The sequence below is a fragment of the Hirundo rustica genome, chromosome Z, assembly GCF_015227805.2.
Source record: "Hirundo rustica isolate bHirRus1 chromosome Z, bHirRus1.pri.v3, whole genome shotgun sequence".
Lineage (NCBI taxonomy): Eukaryota > Metazoa > Chordata > Aves > Passeriformes > Hirundinidae > Hirundo > Hirundo rustica.
In genome coordinates, this window is record NC_053488.1 from 7,614,048 (window position 1) to 7,632,073 (window position 18,026).

Here is an 18,026-nt window from a genome sequence, read left to right on the forward strand (position 1 = left end):
GTTCCGTACCTGCCTGAGTCTCAGACAGACTTGTCTTTGTCTGGTCTCTGTGCACCTAAACCTGTGTACTTGCATGGTCCTGCTGTGTTTGTGAGCTGCCAGTTGCTCCTTCTTAATTTTTCTTATTTGTAGACTGTCAGAGATGCTGTTATGAAACCAGAACATTGTTCTTCTCATGAAATTATAGTGTTGCCAGTTTAGCCAGAGAAATGCCCTGTATTTGTACTCTTATACTCGAGTCTCTTGGTGTGAGGTCACAGGCTTTCAGAGTTTTCTTCCCTGGCCAGCAGCAGATGTTTTAGGACTAACCTAGGAGGAAGTCTCCCATATGTAGGCAGGAGAAGCACATGGACCTAAAAGAACAGCCTCAATTTCCCCTTGCTGGAGACACAGTAAGTTCCTGGGCCATTCCCAGTCTTTTCAGGGAGTCTTTTCAGCCACAGCACAGCTGGCAGCAGCACAGTGCAGGGACATGAAGCGTTTTGGGAGTTTCTTCACGATGCTTGCCAGCTGAGAGCCATGATGAACATTTCTTTCAATCACTGAAACTGTTGTTCTTTCTGCATTAAAGGTTTAGGCACTGTGAGTTTTCCAACTCAGCTTCCTAGGCGCACTAAACCGAAATGTGAAGTTAATTCCTGCTTCAGGGGAGTGAGGTGCATGGAGACAGCAGAAGGATTTCAGTGTGGGCCTTGCCCTGAAGGACTCACGGGAAATGGAGTTACGTGCTCAGATATTGATGAGGTAAAATAGTGACTTTCACTGAATTAAAAAGGAAAGCTAAAAAGCAACTGTTTCATACATATCAATGGGTTGCTAATACTTGCTGTCTTCAGCATTTACTGACTGCTTGCACAGTGAATATTAATTCATTCTGATTTAATTTTATATCCCTGTTTCGCTGTTTCTTCAACTTTATGGAGGTTATGTGTGTGAAAACTTGAAATGGTGAGTTGAGAAGTCACTTAAAGGAGCTTAATGTGTGGGAAAAAACACCAGAACCTAAACCCAACCAAACCAAACTTTTGACATTGGTCATATCTGTTCCAAAGGAAGATGCTGTAGCTTCTGGTATAGGCTGCAGGAGGTTTATTGTTGTTGTTTTGTGGTTTTGTTTTGTTTTGGTTTTGGTTTGTTTTTTAATATGGGGTTTTTGTTTTTGTTTTAATATGGGCGTTGTTTGGTGCTCCTGAACCAGCCTTGGAGACCAAAGTCTTCTCTTCAACCCAAACTGGAGTCATGTTTGCATCCTTACCTTAAAGGTCTATGAAAGAAAATAAACAATCATTGTCATTGTTCCTTTTGTTTCTCTGTGTTCGCGTTAAAATCCAGTAATGTTGACTTATATCTAGCTATTTTGTTGTGCTGTTTGTTAGAAATTCAGAGCTTGCTTGTATTAAGGACTGAATTAATAAATTTACAATATATTAAATGATAAAAGAAAACCTGTGTTAATTGGAATGTGACATTCGGAACAGAAACAACAAAACCACTTACAGGTTCACTGTGTTTTTTCTGTGGGACGATTTTTACCATTACTCTTTAGTATTTTTTGTGGAAAATCACCGGGTTGTAGCAGACCAAAGAACCAGCAGAATTAGGTCATAAACTGCGCCTGTGGATAACACAGTACTACCACTTACCTGTTTAATAATGTAAAACAGCAAAAGCAATTCCCCTTTTCTCCTTCCTAGCCAGCAGGAAATGTGCTTTGACTGCTCTTTGATTTACTCCCTCCTGTAGACCACCAGGTGAGGGTGTGATGTGCCTTACACCTGCCCGTGAAAAACGCTGGGGAGAGAAAGTGAGCTGAGTGTGGCGGTTTCCTGAGGTGTTGGCAATGTCTCTTTTTTTTGCCTGGCGTGAGCTGTGTCTGCTGCAACAGAAGGCACAAAAAATGGAGGTGAAGCTCTGAAATGTGAATGCAAATGATGGATCCAAGACAGCTGTGGTACATGTTTCATGCTACAGACGGGTGTGGTGTGAGGCTCAAGCCAGCCTAGGTGCCAATACGGATGGGTTTCACCTCCTGAGCTATTTTCAGCCTGAGGCAAAGCATGGCAATAATCTCCTCCCGGCCATTTTCAGGACAGGAGCAACGCTACCCATTACAGCAGTGGTGGAAAAAGAAAGAGAGACTGGTTTATGATATCTTGATATTGTCTGTTAGCAGTCAGGCTCTAATCACTGGAGATTCATTCACCTTCATCTTCCTGCCACCACTCCACATGACAGATCTGCTTTCCCATTAGAAACAGCAAGGAATTTTTGCCAAAATTGTGTCATAGAAATACAGTCTTGCTTATGATGACATCTTTATGTGGAGACTGCCATTAAAATGCCACCTTGTCAGGTGCAGTTTTATTCACCAGCAAATACCTACTTCATCGGCTGGATTTTTACTCAGATTTGCACAGGGAGAAATAAAGAAGCAATAAATGGCAATAATTTTGAATTGTCTAATGAGAGGGGATGTGTCATATTACTTGTTTTCCTGAGTTAGCTGATATGCAGGAAAGTTTTTTGGGTGGTTTTGGTTTGTTTTTTTATTTTATTTTTTTTATTATTTTTTTAAAAGCCTTTTGTGAATGAACTATTTCTGTACTTGTTAATAATAGGCATTTTAAAAGAAGTCGTTGTACAAATTCTGGTAAAGACAAATCTGGAAGATTCCTCACTAAGAGCTGCCATAATCTTTCCTGTGGTTGTTAGCATCTCTGCAGTATGCTCCCTAATTTGTTACCAGTTTGAAGACATTGCTTTGGTATTCTCATGCACATTATCTGGGGAGCTGCAGCTCTGCTCTGTGTGCTGTAATTTGGGTGCCCTCTGCTGCCTACAATAAAGAATCCACAGCAAAATAAGGAGGCACAAAATGTCTGTCCTAGGTTTGACGTTTTCCTTATATTACTGGTTGACATACTATTAACAAATCTTTCTGTCAAACGCACTTTGATATTAAACATACCTTTTCGTGCTCCCATGTGTGTGTGTTTGGTTAAAACTTGTATGACATTTGTAGGTAGATATTGTCAGGTTTGTTCTCCATTCATCTTGCAGATGCTTTTCTCTTAGTGATGGATGGAGAAAAAAGGCATTTTTAAAAAACTCTTTAATGTTTCCTGCTCACGTTTCTCATTTATTGTTGTCTTTGAGCCCTGGGCAGCAGGATGGCATGTTGATGCTTTTGGTACTCTTATAAACATTGCTTAGCAGCTAGTATTGATGTCAGAAAGGCAGCAATGCAGGATGTGTTTCCCAAACTGGCACCCAGTGAAATCAGTCACAGCTGTTTTGTATAACTGCATGAGGCAATGAAGTGAATGCTGCCTTCAGGCCAAGGGTGATTCTGTGGACGTGTGATATTTTGGGAGAAGTTCCAAGGATTGTCCGTGGGCCTCCTGTCTAGAAATGTGTGGAAGCCACTGACACATCCCTGCTTATCTGGCTTGTTTGGATTCCTTCTGGCTGTAAGATTTGTCCAAATATAAATGAAAGAAAATGCTGCTGCCACTGCTGTGTGTACAAAACTCATTAGAAGAGTTGTGCAGAGGCTTGGATTTATGTGGTTTTCCTGATATTGTGGTCTGACAGTTCCTTCCAGGAACCTTTCAGCCTCCAAGGGGTCTGAATCCGCCCAGCTAAAGGAAGGATTCAGGATGAGAGTTTAGGACATCAACTACAGGCTGTAATGGAAGGTTGCAAATGTTAGTTAAATTTAGCTGAAGACTTCCTGAGATCAGAAGTACCTGCAGAGACATTTTCCTCTCTAAGTCCTCTCTGAACAGGAGACATTACCTGTTTGCATGTAGCATTGCCTTTGGTGAGAGGTCTGTACACACAGTCAGAGCCTGGATGTTACTGAAGCACAAACGTGTGCTTGGTTTGTTTTTCCTTTGCAGTGTCGTTACAACCCTTGCTTCCCTGGCGTGCGATGTGTGAACACTGCTCCAGGTTTCCGATGTGAGACCTGTCCTCCAGGATATACGGGACAAACCGTGCAAGGGATAGGACTCAGCTACGCCAAGAGCAATAAGCAGGTGAGTGGTAGCACCTCCATGACAACTTCCATTGCGAGGTGCTGGTTTTATATTAGCAGTGCGTCTGTATTACATTGTATTTATTTTTCAGTAGTTCCATAACTGCCTTATGCTGTCAGGCAGAGCTCAGAGTGTTTCGGCTAGATCTGAATTGTGTTTAATGGGAGTATTAACAATCTAATACTCTTGACTGGCATAGAGACAAGAAAAAATGTCATTATATTTGTAAGAATCTCTGATCAGCTTCAGGGGGATCAGTTGATTTCTGTAAACTGGCTTTGAACTAAGAAGAAAATTACTAAAAAGGCCTGTTACACTGTTTTTTTTTTTGGGGGGGGGGGGGGGCGGTGGTTTTGTTTGTTTGTTTGGGGGGTTGTTTTGTTTGTTTGTTTTGTTGTTGTTGTTTTGGGGGGGGTTGTTTGGTTTGGGTTTTTTTGCGTATTTCTGTAAACACCCTAGAATAGGAACCCAGGTTTTGTGTAAACTCTTCTGGGTGAACCAGACCAGTTGAAATTTTCTGTTTCTTCAGGGTTTAGAAAGTTAGCCTATGGATACGTCTGTGACATTCTGAGAGCAGTTTCAGGAGGGGCTACATCTCTTTTCTAATCTTAAACTGTGGTGTTGTTTCTTCAGTCTTCCATCTCAATAAATTGACATTATTTTTATTATTTTTGGATTTGGTTTATTGTTAGGTCTGCTTAGATATTGATGAATGTCAGAATGGAGGACTTGGGCTCTGTGTTCCGAATTCCCATTGCATAAACACTTTGGTAAGTGTCTTTTCATTTATGCTTTTAAAAAAATCAATTGTTTCAACATTCCATGAGGCTGGGATTGGATTTATGGGTCTGATGAAAGAGCAATTAATAATACAATTTTTTTGTTTTCTTATAAATCAAAGAAGTCTTTCCACTTTTCCTAGCCAATAATAAAAAAAATCAGTACCTGATTTGTCTAGAACACATCCACCTGAATTGTACCCTTTTCACTTTCTCTAAAGAGCAAAAGTTCTTCTCTCCACACTATCCAGTGATGTGTTTTTATGGGTATGTTATTGCAAGACATCTCCTTTGGAAGATGAAACCTCTGCTTCCCATATCTCTTGCCTTGTGAAAACTGCTGCGACCAGCCATTCCCCTGGGTGTTCTCTTTATCGGAGTTATGCATACAGTAACAACAATCCCTCTAAATAAATGGAAACAAAGAGAGCTGCAATTGATACAAGACTGTTAATGCCCATAGATATTAAACCCAGGAGAGCAAGCATAGGAGAAGTGAAAATGGACTGAAAGATGTTAGGATCCAGTAAAAAGGGCATACAACCACTTTAGTGCTGTGAAGCAAGTTGGACATAGAATCACATGATCATAGAATCATGATAGAAAAGACCCTTAAGGCCAAGTCCAACTCTTAACACAGCACTAACAATCCCACCACTACACCGTTTTCCCAACTGCCACATCCACACCTATTTTGAACACTTTCAAGGATAGTGAGTCCACTACTTCCCTGGGCAGCCTGTTTCAATGCTTCACAATCATTTGTGTAAACATATTCTTGCTAATATTAAGTCTTAATCTCCCCTGTCCTGAGAGGCCCTGAGGATCTGAGGCCATTTCTTCTTAATGTCACTTCTTACTTGGGAGAAAACCTGAACGCTACCTACCTGTAACATCCTTTCTAGTACTTGCAGAGTGGCAAGGTCCTCCTTTTCTCCAGGCTAAACACCCCAGCTCCCTTGGCCACTCTCACAGTACTTGAGCTCCAGACCCTTCACCACCTCCACTGCCCTTCTCTGGACTCACTCCAACACCAGAATGACCCTCCTGTAGTAGTGAAGAGCCCAAAACTGGACACAGCCCTCGAGGTGTGGCCTCACCAGTGCCCAGCACAGGAGGACAATCCCTGCCCTGCTCCTGCTGGCCACACCATTGCTGATCCAGGCCAGGATGCCATTGCCCTTCTTGGCCCCCTGGGCACACCCTGGCTCGTGTCCAGTCACTGTCACCAGCACCCCCAGGTCCTTTCCAGCCACTCTGCCCCAGCCTGTGGAGCTGCCTTTGGGAGCAGCATCTGTGACCAGCCACCAGCTGGATGTAACTGCACTCACCAAGCTCTCTGGGCCCAGCATCCAGCAGTTTTTCACCCAGTGAACAGTTGGGCATCTGCCCAAGCCATCGGCTGCCAGTTTCCCCAGGGGATTGCTGTGGGAAATGGTGTCAGGGGTTCAACCACTGAGCAGATCACCCCGTTACAGAACAAGCAGGACATGCCTTTCATAAATCTGTGCTGGCCAGACCTGATCCCCTGGTTGTCCTGTACATCCCACAGTAGGAGAAAGGTTAAAAGTATCTTTCATGTGTAAAGGTGATCCTTTCTGCAGCAAGGTACTGTTGAGGTTATAATCTGTGTTCAGTGTTAGCTTTCTTTGAGAATAAGCTTGTTTTCTTAGGGCTGCTTTCATGGTTCAGTATGGTGGGTTTGGTGTTTTTTTTTATTGGTTTGTTTTTTAATATCTAGAACATTTACTGTCACATTGTGTATCTTGCTGCCTGATTAGACACGCAGCCTCTTTGGGAAGCCATCAGGACCTGTCTGCAGAGGGCAGGCACCAAGAGTCCTGCCATCTGTCAAAAGAGGGCAGTGGGGTTTCTAATCCTGTATCTCCTCAGAAACAGTCTGGTCTGGAAGTGCTGCCTTAGAGGCTATTTTAATGCATACCAGAGCTTGATATAGGACAAAATATACCAAGCAAATTCAGCAGATTCCAGAGGATACTTCCCTGGCATCCATTAGGATAAAGTGCACAGGCTGGTGTGTTTTAAATAAGCCATACCATTTTCATGGCCAGGGATTATCTTACTCTTCAGTCATCTGTTTATTTTCAGCTTCATCCTGAAAGTATGCAGACAGAAGAGAGTTAAAATTTGTTGCAAAGTTAAGAACAGGGAAAAAAAAAAATAAGGCCCATCTGAGCAGTAAGTAGATTTCTCTTTGATGGTGGACTACGACAGTCCTGACAGTTCTCCCAACAGACTTTGTACATGAAGAGTGAAGTTGTATGAAGCACCCCCATTTCACCAATGGTTAGATGCACATGTCTGTGAGAGATCTGCCAGTTGCTGTCCCTTGACATGTCAAAAAATAATTATTCTCCATAAGATAAAAAGATTGTTCTCAATTAACTTCTATGTCTTAAGTTACAGATCTACAAAAAATGAGACAAAGAACACACTGGATGCCTAAAGAAGACCTCACCTTATCAGCATTTATCTATTTATATCTCATATGGTGATTGGCCCAGCACATAATGAGATTCCTTTGCTTAGCTCCTTTGTGTTCGTTTACACAAGAGAGTAATACATATGAAGTACATATGCATGTGTCATGGTAAACTATAGCAAAAACTTACATGGATGCTCTTATTGCAGTGTAAATGAGGATGGCTGTGCCTTCAGATACTGAATCTTTTTCTGAAGAAAACAATTTGGATCAAATTGGCTTAATAACATTTTAGCTTAAAAAATAAAACAGGACAAAGACATGATGAACTTTCTTATCTCCAATTAAAATTGTGTCCAGTTGCCTTTAGATAAACTGATAGGTGTGCTTTACAGTGAAATAAGATCATCCAGCCTGATTAATGAGCTGCTGGTTAGAGTTTTGCACAAAGTTTCAGCCTCCTGGAAGCAGCACAGGGTGATGCTGGCAAGGACAAGGCATCATGAAGAAGCTTTTGCTGCTACATGACTTTTCTCTGTCTTAAAAAACCACTGGTCTAAACAGGCAAGAGTTGAGTAAGTTTTCCAGCATGCACTCTGGGAGCCAAATATCATTTTCCTGTAGAAAATAAAGTTTGTTCACAGTACAAGAGGGCTCAGTGGATGAAAAACTACACTTGCGCAGCAGAAAAAATATGACCTGAATCTTGCTCTTTTGCTTACTTTAAAAAGGAAAAAAGTACCATTAAAAGGCTGGCTGGTGACTTTTTGTTCTTACAGGGGTCTTACCACTGTGGCCAGTGCAAACCAGGATATACAGGAGACCAAACCAGGGGATGTCAAGCAGAACAGAGCTGTAGGAATCGAGCCCTTAATCCGTGCAGCATCCATGCCCGTTGTATTGAGGAGAGGAGAGGAGAGGTGACATGTATTGTGAGTTCATTAATTCACGCATTTTTACAGTGAAATCCAGCCCTTTTTAGGCTGGAGATGCGAAAGGCTTTGCGGTCATTTTATACAGTCGGATGTTTTACCAGTTGTGGCAAACTGGCCAAGACCAGCTGTGAAAACTGGCTTGCAATTGTTTTGCTCTTGCCACATGTCTGTAAAGCTGCCATATTCATGTGTCATATGTGCTGTGTCTGCGTAATTAGATCTTTAGGAATCACTTTTGTAGACGTTCTGTAGTCTCCTCAGAAAAGACTGTGCAGTGCCACCCTACAAACACCACAAGGACAAATTCCTGTCCTGGTGCTCAGCTACATAGCTGTGAGTAAGGATCCTGTCTGCATAGCCAACATGCCTGTATTTGCTGGCTGATAGAGACGATGTGTTTTAAAGTGACATGACAGATTCCAGGCACAGGGAGGCTGTACCGCGCTTACCAGCTATGGAATCAGAGGAACACAAGTAGCATAGAAACAGATGAACCTATACTAAGAGTATACTGAAGTATACTAGTTTTTCCATTTTGCAACGGAAAACAAGAGACTAATCCTGTGTCCTAAATTTGGATACAGTGCATGCTTTTGCTGGCACTTGCTTTGGTCTCATTTTCAAGTACATCTGTTCCAAAGACAAATAATCTAGGATCTTTTAAGTCCATGCTGTAATGGGAAGATGCCTAAATACTTACAATAGGCAAGTCCAGGTTTTAAGGGAAGGACAAATTTTGACACGCAGTTCTTTGCCTATGTCTTTGACAAAAATGATGTGTTGGTTAGAAACAGTAATTATTTAATTGGCTAGGATGAACTTGTGTGCAGAGGCATTTGTTTTGCAGATGCAAACTGAGTAACTGCCAGCACAGTTTTTTCTTAAAACTTCCTCTAGGTGCAGATGTGTTCTTGAGATACTGAACAAAACATAGTCATCCCACCTAACCATGTGCCCCTTGCCAAGAAGCTAGGTGCATACTCTACCTACGTCTCCTCTTTTACTCAACCTGCCAGTGAGGAGCCAAAATTAGCTCCTGGCCAGTGTCTATAAGAAATCTATAGCTGCAACTGAAATCATGAGCTGTGGCAGGCACACATTCCAGTTGACATCAATTTGTAGCTCTTTCTAGCTATGTCTGGCTACACTGCAGCATCTCTTGATGCAGGAAGAAAACCTTTGTTTCAAGCTCTCTGTATCTTATTGTACTTCAGTATCTGGCCATGACTTCCACATGCTGTTGTTTTCAAGACTGGTGTGAGTTTTCCTTCTTGAATATTTCTACAGTGACTCATTAAGCTTTTGACAGTACTACCATGATGTTTTATTGATAGTGTGGCATTGGATGGGCTGGTGACGGTTATATTTGTGGAAAAGATGTTGACATTGATGGCTACCCTAATGAAGAACTCTCATGCTCTGCTGAAAACTGCAGAAAGGTAAGAAATGCCTTCTTAATTCTATAATAATTCAAAGCACGTATGGATAAAGAGGAAGACTGTAATAAATATGACTCAATGTAGTGATCTTTTATTCAGGTTATTGTATTCTATTTCATTTGATAATTAATTTCCAATTAATTTATAATAGGAAAAAGTAATTCAAATTGTGAAGGCATCCAGTTTACCTATAGAACATGAGACTTGTCTCCTTTTTTGTCTAGGACAATTGCAGATTTGTCCCAAACTCTGGGCAAGAAGATGCTGATGGTGATGGGATTGGAGATGCCTGTGATGATGATGCAGATGGAGATGGCATTCCCAATGAGCAGGTGCTGTCTATAGTTCAGGATGCAGGGGTCTGTGCAAATAGAAGGATTTCTTGTTGCTGCAGTGGGAAGTGCTTCTGAAATGTGACTCACTATGGTTTGCCAGAGATTGTTACATACCCACTGTCAGTGGCCCCTTAAGTCTTGTATTTTTCTTTTCTATAATCCTCATTCTTACAAGACTTAAACCACACAGCCTTAAATCCTACCTGTGTATCCTCCATTACTACCTTTTACGATTTAATTCTAGAGCTTTTTGTGTATAGAGCTTGTGTCCTTGTGTCACACTGTCCCATAGCACGATCTTCAGGAACATTACCTGCATTAACATCTTTCTCTTTAAAGAGCAAGTTGACCTGACAACACGTTTCATCAGGGATCCAAAACCCACATAAATGAATGTGTGTCTTGCCAATAACTTGAAAAAACTTTGACTCATGTATTCAAAGCAAAAGAGGTTTCCATGTGGGTACACGCAGCAGAATATATTAGAGGATGGATACATTTAGATTGGAAAACCTTTTTAGTTTTCACTCTATATTCTTACAAGCCCACTGTTGCTCTGTATTAAGATTGTTGACTGATACTGCTTAATGTGCTTCCAAGTCAACGAGAACATGTTATCCAGAGTACAAATGTCCTCCTGGAGCTAGGGCAAACTAGCAGTCACAGAAGCTCTGGGACAGACTAGTAGTCATATAAGGTCTGTCTCAGGCCCTTTTGCCACAGAGTTCCACACTAGATTCTGCTAGCTTAAACCAACTGGTTTTATTCATCTTCTAAAATGAAAAAAATAAATCCTCCTATGACTGTAAATCTATTTGCAGGTTCAGCACCTTCATAATCAAGTAACTTCTATACTGTTTCTAGTCTCTGTTCTTTTCTATGGACAATAGGATGAGGTCATGGGTGTGCTAGATAGGTGTAGAAATTTTATACTACTTGGAAATAAAATTTCCTCCATATACCTTCTGGAGGACTTTAAAAGTCAGTAGCAGCTTGCTTGAAACAAACAAACCCACCAAAACCAAGCAAAACCCAGTACCTTTTTGCATCAAGATGTTCTTTCTCTAGTTTCCAGCCAGTGTGTACCAGAAGGGGGCAATGGCCTTCCACTGAGAGCATCAGCACACCTTGTCACTCTGAACTGCAGCTTTTGAGAAGGACCATGGGAGAAAGCCCGGGTACCAAAACAGGTCCCTCACCATGCCCCCATGCAAAATGAGAATCAGAAATCAAGGTTATAAGTCAAGCCTTATGGTACTGGGTATTTGTGATTAGGGTTTGCACAGTGTGGTTCAAAGCAGAGCTTTGAGAGAGCAAGGGAATTCTGATCCAGAGCTAATATTGACAAAAAATGTCAAAACTGCTCACACTGTCTTGTTGTTTTGGGTTGGTTTGGTGCGGTTTTTTGTTTGTTTGTTTGTTAGGTGGTTGGTTGTTTTTGTTGTTTTTTTTTTTTTTCTTGTTTGGTTGGTTGGTTGGGGGTTTTTTTGTTGTTGTTTTTTGGGGTTTTTTTTAAATAGACACAAATACAAGTGTTTAATAAATCAACTAAAGTAAAAATTAAGTGTTCATAGCCTGGCCTGACTGATGTCTCATTCTGTGTCTCTTGCAGGATAACTGTGTTTTGGTTCCCAATGTTAACCAGAGAAACAGTGACCAAGATATATTCGGAGATGCTTGTGACAACTGCCGTAATGTCCTGAATAATGACCAGAGGGATACAGATGGTGATGGGAAAGGAGATGCTTGTGATGATGACATGGATGGAGATGGTCAGTGATTTTTCCCTTTCAGCTTCTCTGATTTATTCAAATTTGCCCAGTGTGTTGTGTGTGTAGGAGATTTCATGTCACCAGCTGTAACACCTAGTCTTTCTTCATGAAACCTGTGTTTTTAATCCTTTTAATTTAGATAATACATATCTTAGCCTGGATTGGAAGCACTGTACACTGTAACAGTGAAACCAAGCCATGTTTCATGTAGAAGTTAAGATTGTTGGTCCTTCAGCAATTCCTTAAATGTACAAATGTTCCGGAGCATCCAGCTGCTGCCAGTCACTGGTACCTGAGAGCTACATAACATATTATTTTCATTGCTGTAGGAGGCTTGAAAGAAGTGAAAAAGATCACAACCTTTCAAATGTAATTTTAACAAATGAAATGTCCCATACTGTAAGTTGTGATACAGGAGCAGGATAGAATGAATTGTGTATAATTAAAGGGTGTGATGTGGCAGTCAGCTGTGCTTTAGCAAGATGTTCCTAACTACTATTAAATGAGTGATGCACACATAAGCAAGATTTACTCTGAAGGCTTATAATTTCATTGCAGGATTAAGTAGTTGCTGAAAAGGAATAGTGTCTTTACTGATTTAATGCTTATATTGTCCAGTATGGACAAATATGGGAATTGTCTTGAACACACAGTCCACTTTACTCTAGGTGTTAAGAACCTTTTGGATAATTGTCAGAGGATCCCCAATGAAGACCAGGAGGACACAGATAATGACGGTGTTGGTGATGCCTGTGACAGCTGCCCTACAATCAGCAACCCAAACCAGGTTAGCTCGCAGAAGGAAAAATTATTCTTGTTTAGGGAGAGGGACTGCTGAGGCCTAAAAAGGTGCAAGAGAATGAAGCAACCCATGCAGCCACACTTTTTATATTTTAATTATAAAGGGTATTTCCTGGATAATATAATATACCATATATCTAGGTATTCAAGAGTTTTACAGACCTGCTGACTCTCCTGATGTGAGAGAGGAGAGTCACTAGTTGTACTCTCATAGTTTGGGATGTTGTTAGGACCCCTGCTCAGCATTTATCTTCTACTCTCATGCTCTGAAATGGGCTGCAGAGAGTTCAATGCCATCCTCCACACAGGGGTGTGATTTAGTTACACTTGATACTCCTTTAATCAGGACAAAAATCCTGGTGTCCTTATTGATCAAAACTTTCAGTGCTCCTAGGTGAGAAATCATTGTAAATTTTCATAGGTTGGAATTCTGATTTCACCCCCTGTGACTAATGAAAAATGTTGGAAACTATAGCGAAACATGGTAGATTTTTAAAGATGCTTAAGAAATAAACCTTGCTAAGAAATGAGGAATACTTATTTTCAGTTGTAGAGGAAATCTTGCTTGAACTCTTCAATTAAGTTTAACCATGTTTATTCACTGTCTTTTTTTTTTTTTTAAATTAAAACTGAATTTATGATTAGATGGATGATGCAAAAGAAAAAATATATTCTGTAAAACAAGTGCCCTTTCATGCTTTTATTTTAGTGGTATTTGTTTTGTTTATGTTTTGATTTAGTCCTGCAATTTAAATAGATGCTCTTGACAGCTGATACTGGAACTTTGTCTGTTCTCTTTTGCAGTCGGATGTCGACAATGACCTGGTTGGAGATTCCTGTGATACCAATCAGGACAGGTATGCTGTGAGAGAGGCTAGTACTGAGCTGAAGCATGCTGCTGATTCCTGGAGAGCTGTAATCCGTCAGGCCAGCCTGGATTTAATTCCAGAGAGATATTATTTCAAAAACAGTGTTAGGATTTATTAGCCTTGTTTGTTCACTTCCCTGGGGCAGCACACTTAGAGAGCCTTCACCCTTATAGCCATTCACACAGGCTTCCTGTGGAAGTGATATTCAAGCAGTTCTTTAGCTGTAAAATCCAGACCACTGCTCAGAGCTTCTTTGTGAGAAAAATATTTCCTTTTTTTTCTTAATTTTTCATTCCTCTTTTATTTCTCTGTTTCTTTAGCAGAAATTTCACAGTTAAGGGTTCTGTGTTTTTCCTTAAGAACCTGGTGTTGCAGAAATAATATTTTATTACCAAGTGTAAAACACTTGCAGAGCAATCCCTTTGCTTTAGCACAGCAAGACTGGCAAGGATCCTCCGTCTATGGCTATCATATGCCTTGGGCATTCACAGGAGCACATCCCATGACAAATTTCATCACTTGTCTGGAAGCAGCTTCTGCATAACCAACTTAAGGGATGGCAGGCCCTCCCATGTGCACCTCACTTACAACAAGAGGCAATGGAAATTATAAATCCTGTGCTGTCACAGCATTTCATCAGCCACAGACAACTGCTGGTTTTCACCCCAGGGCCCTTGGTGGGTGCTGCTCTCTGCAAAAGGACTGGCAGGGAGCCCACTTCCATGTCTCTGCAGGCATCATTCCCAACACTGGGCCAGTAGCTGCCAAGGCCATCAGCATTTTATTCTTAAATTGATAGGTCTTTGTTCTTTTTCTTGTTTTAGAAAAGGACTTCCCTCCCCCCAGAAACTTCACTAATGTGTGTCAAGCATTTCCTGTGTGAAGCGCGCTTAACCTTGCAGTAGATACACATGTGTGGTGCTTATTGCATTTTATCTCAATGTTGTGCAAACATTGATTACTCCTACCTAAAATTAAATCACTTTTCTTAAGCAGGGGGAGGTATTTGGGAACATTCCTACCTAATAGCCATAGCATGGCCTTGATTTGGCTGCAGATCACTTCTGCTCTGTGCTAATAATAAACTACTAAAGGAAAACATGCCTGCTAATTGCTAGAAAGCAATTTGGTTTTGGTGTGCATACAAAACACACTGCACTTCAGGCAGATTTTTTGCAGGGATTCACTTAACACTTGGGATGGAGAAGTTATGTAGCCACCTCAGAACTTCTTGAACCCTCTGCTGCAGTCTGTGTCCCGGTGTCTACAGGGAGCTACAGACTCTCTCCTCTATTTATTACTGCAAACCCTGCTTCAGGATGGCAATAATTCAGTTTGGAAAAGACCTTCAAGACCATTGAGTCTAAGCACTAATTTAGCAGTGCCAAGTCCACCATGAAAAATTTGCTATGCAGGAGAGTGAGAACACTGCTTGTTTTTAAGTAAGTCTGATTTCAGGTGCTCACGTAGAGTCTCTCATGAAGCTCACACGTGGATGTTCGTGAGCACCGACACCTGTGCACATTAGTCAAGGCACACAGGTGTCCCACTCTTGCTGACTCCTCAGTGCCTCTTCATTGGTGACACTGCACTGCTTGGATGTGCCTTACAAGCCCTTTAGGAGTGGATGTTGACTGGGGTCTTGGGCTCCAGGAGCAACCATGTAAGGTTTCCCACACCATGTAAGGCTTATTTTTCTTTCTCCTGAGAGTTTTATAGCTCCTAGCTTGGTCTTTGCTTTCCTGCCACCTTATCTTATCGGAGTCTATTTGTTCCTGCTTTTCTTGCAGTTCAGCCACCTGAGCAACAACACGTTGTGTTGCCCACTGGTCTGCTTCCAGCTCCAAAGCTGGCACTAGTGTGTTTCTGTGCTGTTCCCTGTGCAGAGGCAGGAGCTGATGCTGGCGTACCATTTCTTTTTTGTTTCTGTGCTTGCAGCGATGGTGATGGGCACCAGGACAGCACAGACAATTGCCCTACCGTTATTAACAGCTCCCAGCTGGACACAGATAAAGACGGGCTGGGTGATGAGTGTGATGAGGATGATGATAATGATGGCATTCCTGACCTCTTGCCCCCGGGCCCTGACAACTGCAGGCTGGTCCCCAACCCAGGGCAGGAAGATGATAATGGTAAGATGGGCCCTCAGGAGCTGTTCTGATTCTGATTCTCAGGCACTGCATTCATCTCCAGGCTGTGTGCACCAGGATGCCACACAGTCATTGCCAACGCATACACTCACCCCAGGAACAACAGCAGCACACAGAGGCCCTTTGGCCAAAACAGAGGCACTTTCTCAGGCACTACAGCCAGCAGGGCTGACACTCCACCTGCTTCTTGGACACCCTAATCCCAAGGCTGGGCCAGATGCGACTACTTGCTGCACCATAAATCTCCTTTCACTTCTCTGATGCATTCAGGTGATGGAGTTGGTGATGTCTGTGAGTCTGACTTTGACCAGGATACAGTGATCGATCGCATCGATGTGTGCCCTGAGAATGCAGAGATCACCCTGACAGACTTCAGGGCCTATCAGACAGTGGTGCTGGACCCAGAGGGGGATGCGCAGATTGACCCCAACTGGGTGGTTCTGAACCAGGTAAAAATACCCTTGGTCTTTCTTACCTGTCTGAGAGAGATAATTTGAAAACCACAAAAAAATTGTCTCTGTAATCACCGGACCTTTGGCAGACATGAAAAGTGGAACCTGTTGGTTAGTACTCTTCAGGAGTAAAAATGAAGGAATTTTCCTTTTGATACCCTTCAATCCATCAAAATTGATGCTCCTAATAATATAAAAGAGCTATATGCTGGCCATCTTATTCTGAGTGGATTTCTCTGCTGCCAGAAGGCAGACATGTTACCCTATTAAAATATATTTCTGTAGCAAACAAGTTCCATTAATCCTTCCCATAATGTAAAAGTGACATGCTAAATAACAGAGCATTTCATAGAATCATAGAATGGTTTGGGTTGGAAGAGACCTCAAAGCTCATCTCATTCCAACCCCAACCTGCCATGAGCAGGGACACGCATCACTAAACCAAGTTTCTGAGAGCTCCAGCAAGCCTTGAACACTTTCAAGTTTGGGGCATCTCTGGGCAACCTGTTCCAGTGCCTCACAACCCTCACAGTAATTTTTTTTTTCCTCATCCCTAATCTAAACCTACTTGTTCTTACTTTGAATACATTGCCCCTTGTCCTGTCACTGCATGCTCTTGGTAAAATAACCTTCTCCATCTTTCTGGTAGGCTCCCTTCAAGTACTGGAAGGCCACAATTAGGTCACCTCAAAGCCTTCTGTTTTCCAGGCTGAAAAAATCCAATTCTCTCAGCCCACCTTCATAGCAGAGGTGCTCCATTCCTCTGATCATCTTGGTGTCCTCCTCTGGGCTTGCTCCAACAGGTCCATGTCCTCCCTGTGCTGGTACCCCAGAGCTGGATGCAGCACTCCAGTATTCCTAGACTGAGTCCAGTAACTTACTTCCACTAACAAATTTTAGCCTTCAGGAGGCTAATGTGTTATGAGTCACAGGGAACATGCAGTCTTTTCCCATTGCCAAAGTCTCTGCCCAGCCAGATGGCATGTGTACATCTTCCTTAACCCAGTCCCGACAGTCAGTTTAATCCTGAACTCTGTGATCCAACTGTATGAGCTAAGCCAAGGAAAAGCTCTCTTCCTCCCACAACCCTCTTCCCTCTTCCCCGGCACCCCAGATTTGGCAAGATTCAGATTTCCAGAAGATTGTGGTAGGGAAAGAAAGTATCAAAATACCAGTATGACTAATTCTGCACTAGGAAAACTGACAAATTGTTCCCAACTTCAGGCTATGCAAGTAGCTGAAACATTACTATTTGATTATAGTTCTCATTGATTTTAGTTCAGAGCTGCAAGTGTCACAGATATGTTGGGAGCAAACAGAAAAGAGGGATGAAGGAGGTGCTAGAGGGAGACCAGAAAAGGCTGTCAAGGCTTAGCTAATCCAGCTTGCCACACATGCTAACGACCCTGAATTTATCCTTACAGGGGATGGAAATTGTGCAGACTATGAACAGTGATCCTGGCCTTGCTGTTGGTATGTAGCCTCTTCTGAGATTCAAGTTTTACAGCAGAAAATGCCAGAATATGAACATGTGTTCTGCAGAATTGTTTTTAACTTGTGTGTACCCTTAGGTTACACAGCTTTTAACGGCGTCGACTTTGAGGGCACTTTTCATGTGAACACAGTGACGGATGACGACTACGCTGGCTTTATTTTTGGTTATCAAGACAGCTCTAGTTTTTATGTAGTCATGTGGAAACAGACAGAACAGACGTACTGGCAAGCGACTCCCTTCCGAGCTGTTGCAGAGCCCGGCATTCAGCTAAAGGTACTGGTGGTGGCTCGTAACTGAAGACACAGTGCTCACTGCAGCCTGGCCATGCTCTCTTGCCATGTGCTGGCCATGGGCTAGGTCATCATGCCATGCATAAGCCAAGCTGCTGCACTGCGTGTCTGCTGTGCTGCCCGACTGCTGCTCTCTCTCGGCAGCTGCTGTCAAAAGGGTCAGGCAGCTGACACACAGCCCTTTTAATACCACTGCTTTTTAAGGAACTTATCTTGCATTTCTGAT

The 18,026-nt window shown here is 42.2% G+C and overlaps 1 protein-coding gene across 1 annotated transcript in view; it reads left to right on the forward strand.

Annotated features, from left to right (window-relative positions):
* Window positions 1–18,026, forward strand: part of THBS4 (thrombospondin 4) — a 40,075-nt gene that overhangs the window by 18,009 nt on the left and 4,040 nt on the right. The window contains exons 7-19 of the mRNA XM_040089761.2: window positions 572–744; window positions 3,903–4,040; window positions 4,733–4,810; window positions 8,042–8,194; window positions 9,532–9,636; window positions 9,861–9,968; window positions 11,584–11,743; window positions 12,412–12,530; window positions 13,349–13,401; window positions 15,352–15,545; window positions 15,834–16,012; window positions 17,440–17,488; window positions 17,587–17,783. Coding sequence (XP_039945695.2) covers window positions 572–744; window positions 3,903–4,040; window positions 4,733–4,810; window positions 8,042–8,194; window positions 9,532–9,636; window positions 9,861–9,968; window positions 11,584–11,743; window positions 12,412–12,530; window positions 13,349–13,401; window positions 15,352–15,545; window positions 15,834–16,012; window positions 17,440–17,488; window positions 17,587–17,783 — 1,706 coding nt within the window. The remainder of the gene's footprint in view (window positions 1–571; window positions 745–3,902; window positions 4,041–4,732; window positions 4,811–8,041; window positions 8,195–9,531; window positions 9,637–9,860; window positions 9,969–11,583; window positions 11,744–12,411; window positions 12,531–13,348; window positions 13,402–15,351; window positions 15,546–15,833; window positions 16,013–17,439; window positions 17,489–17,586; window positions 17,784–18,026) is intronic.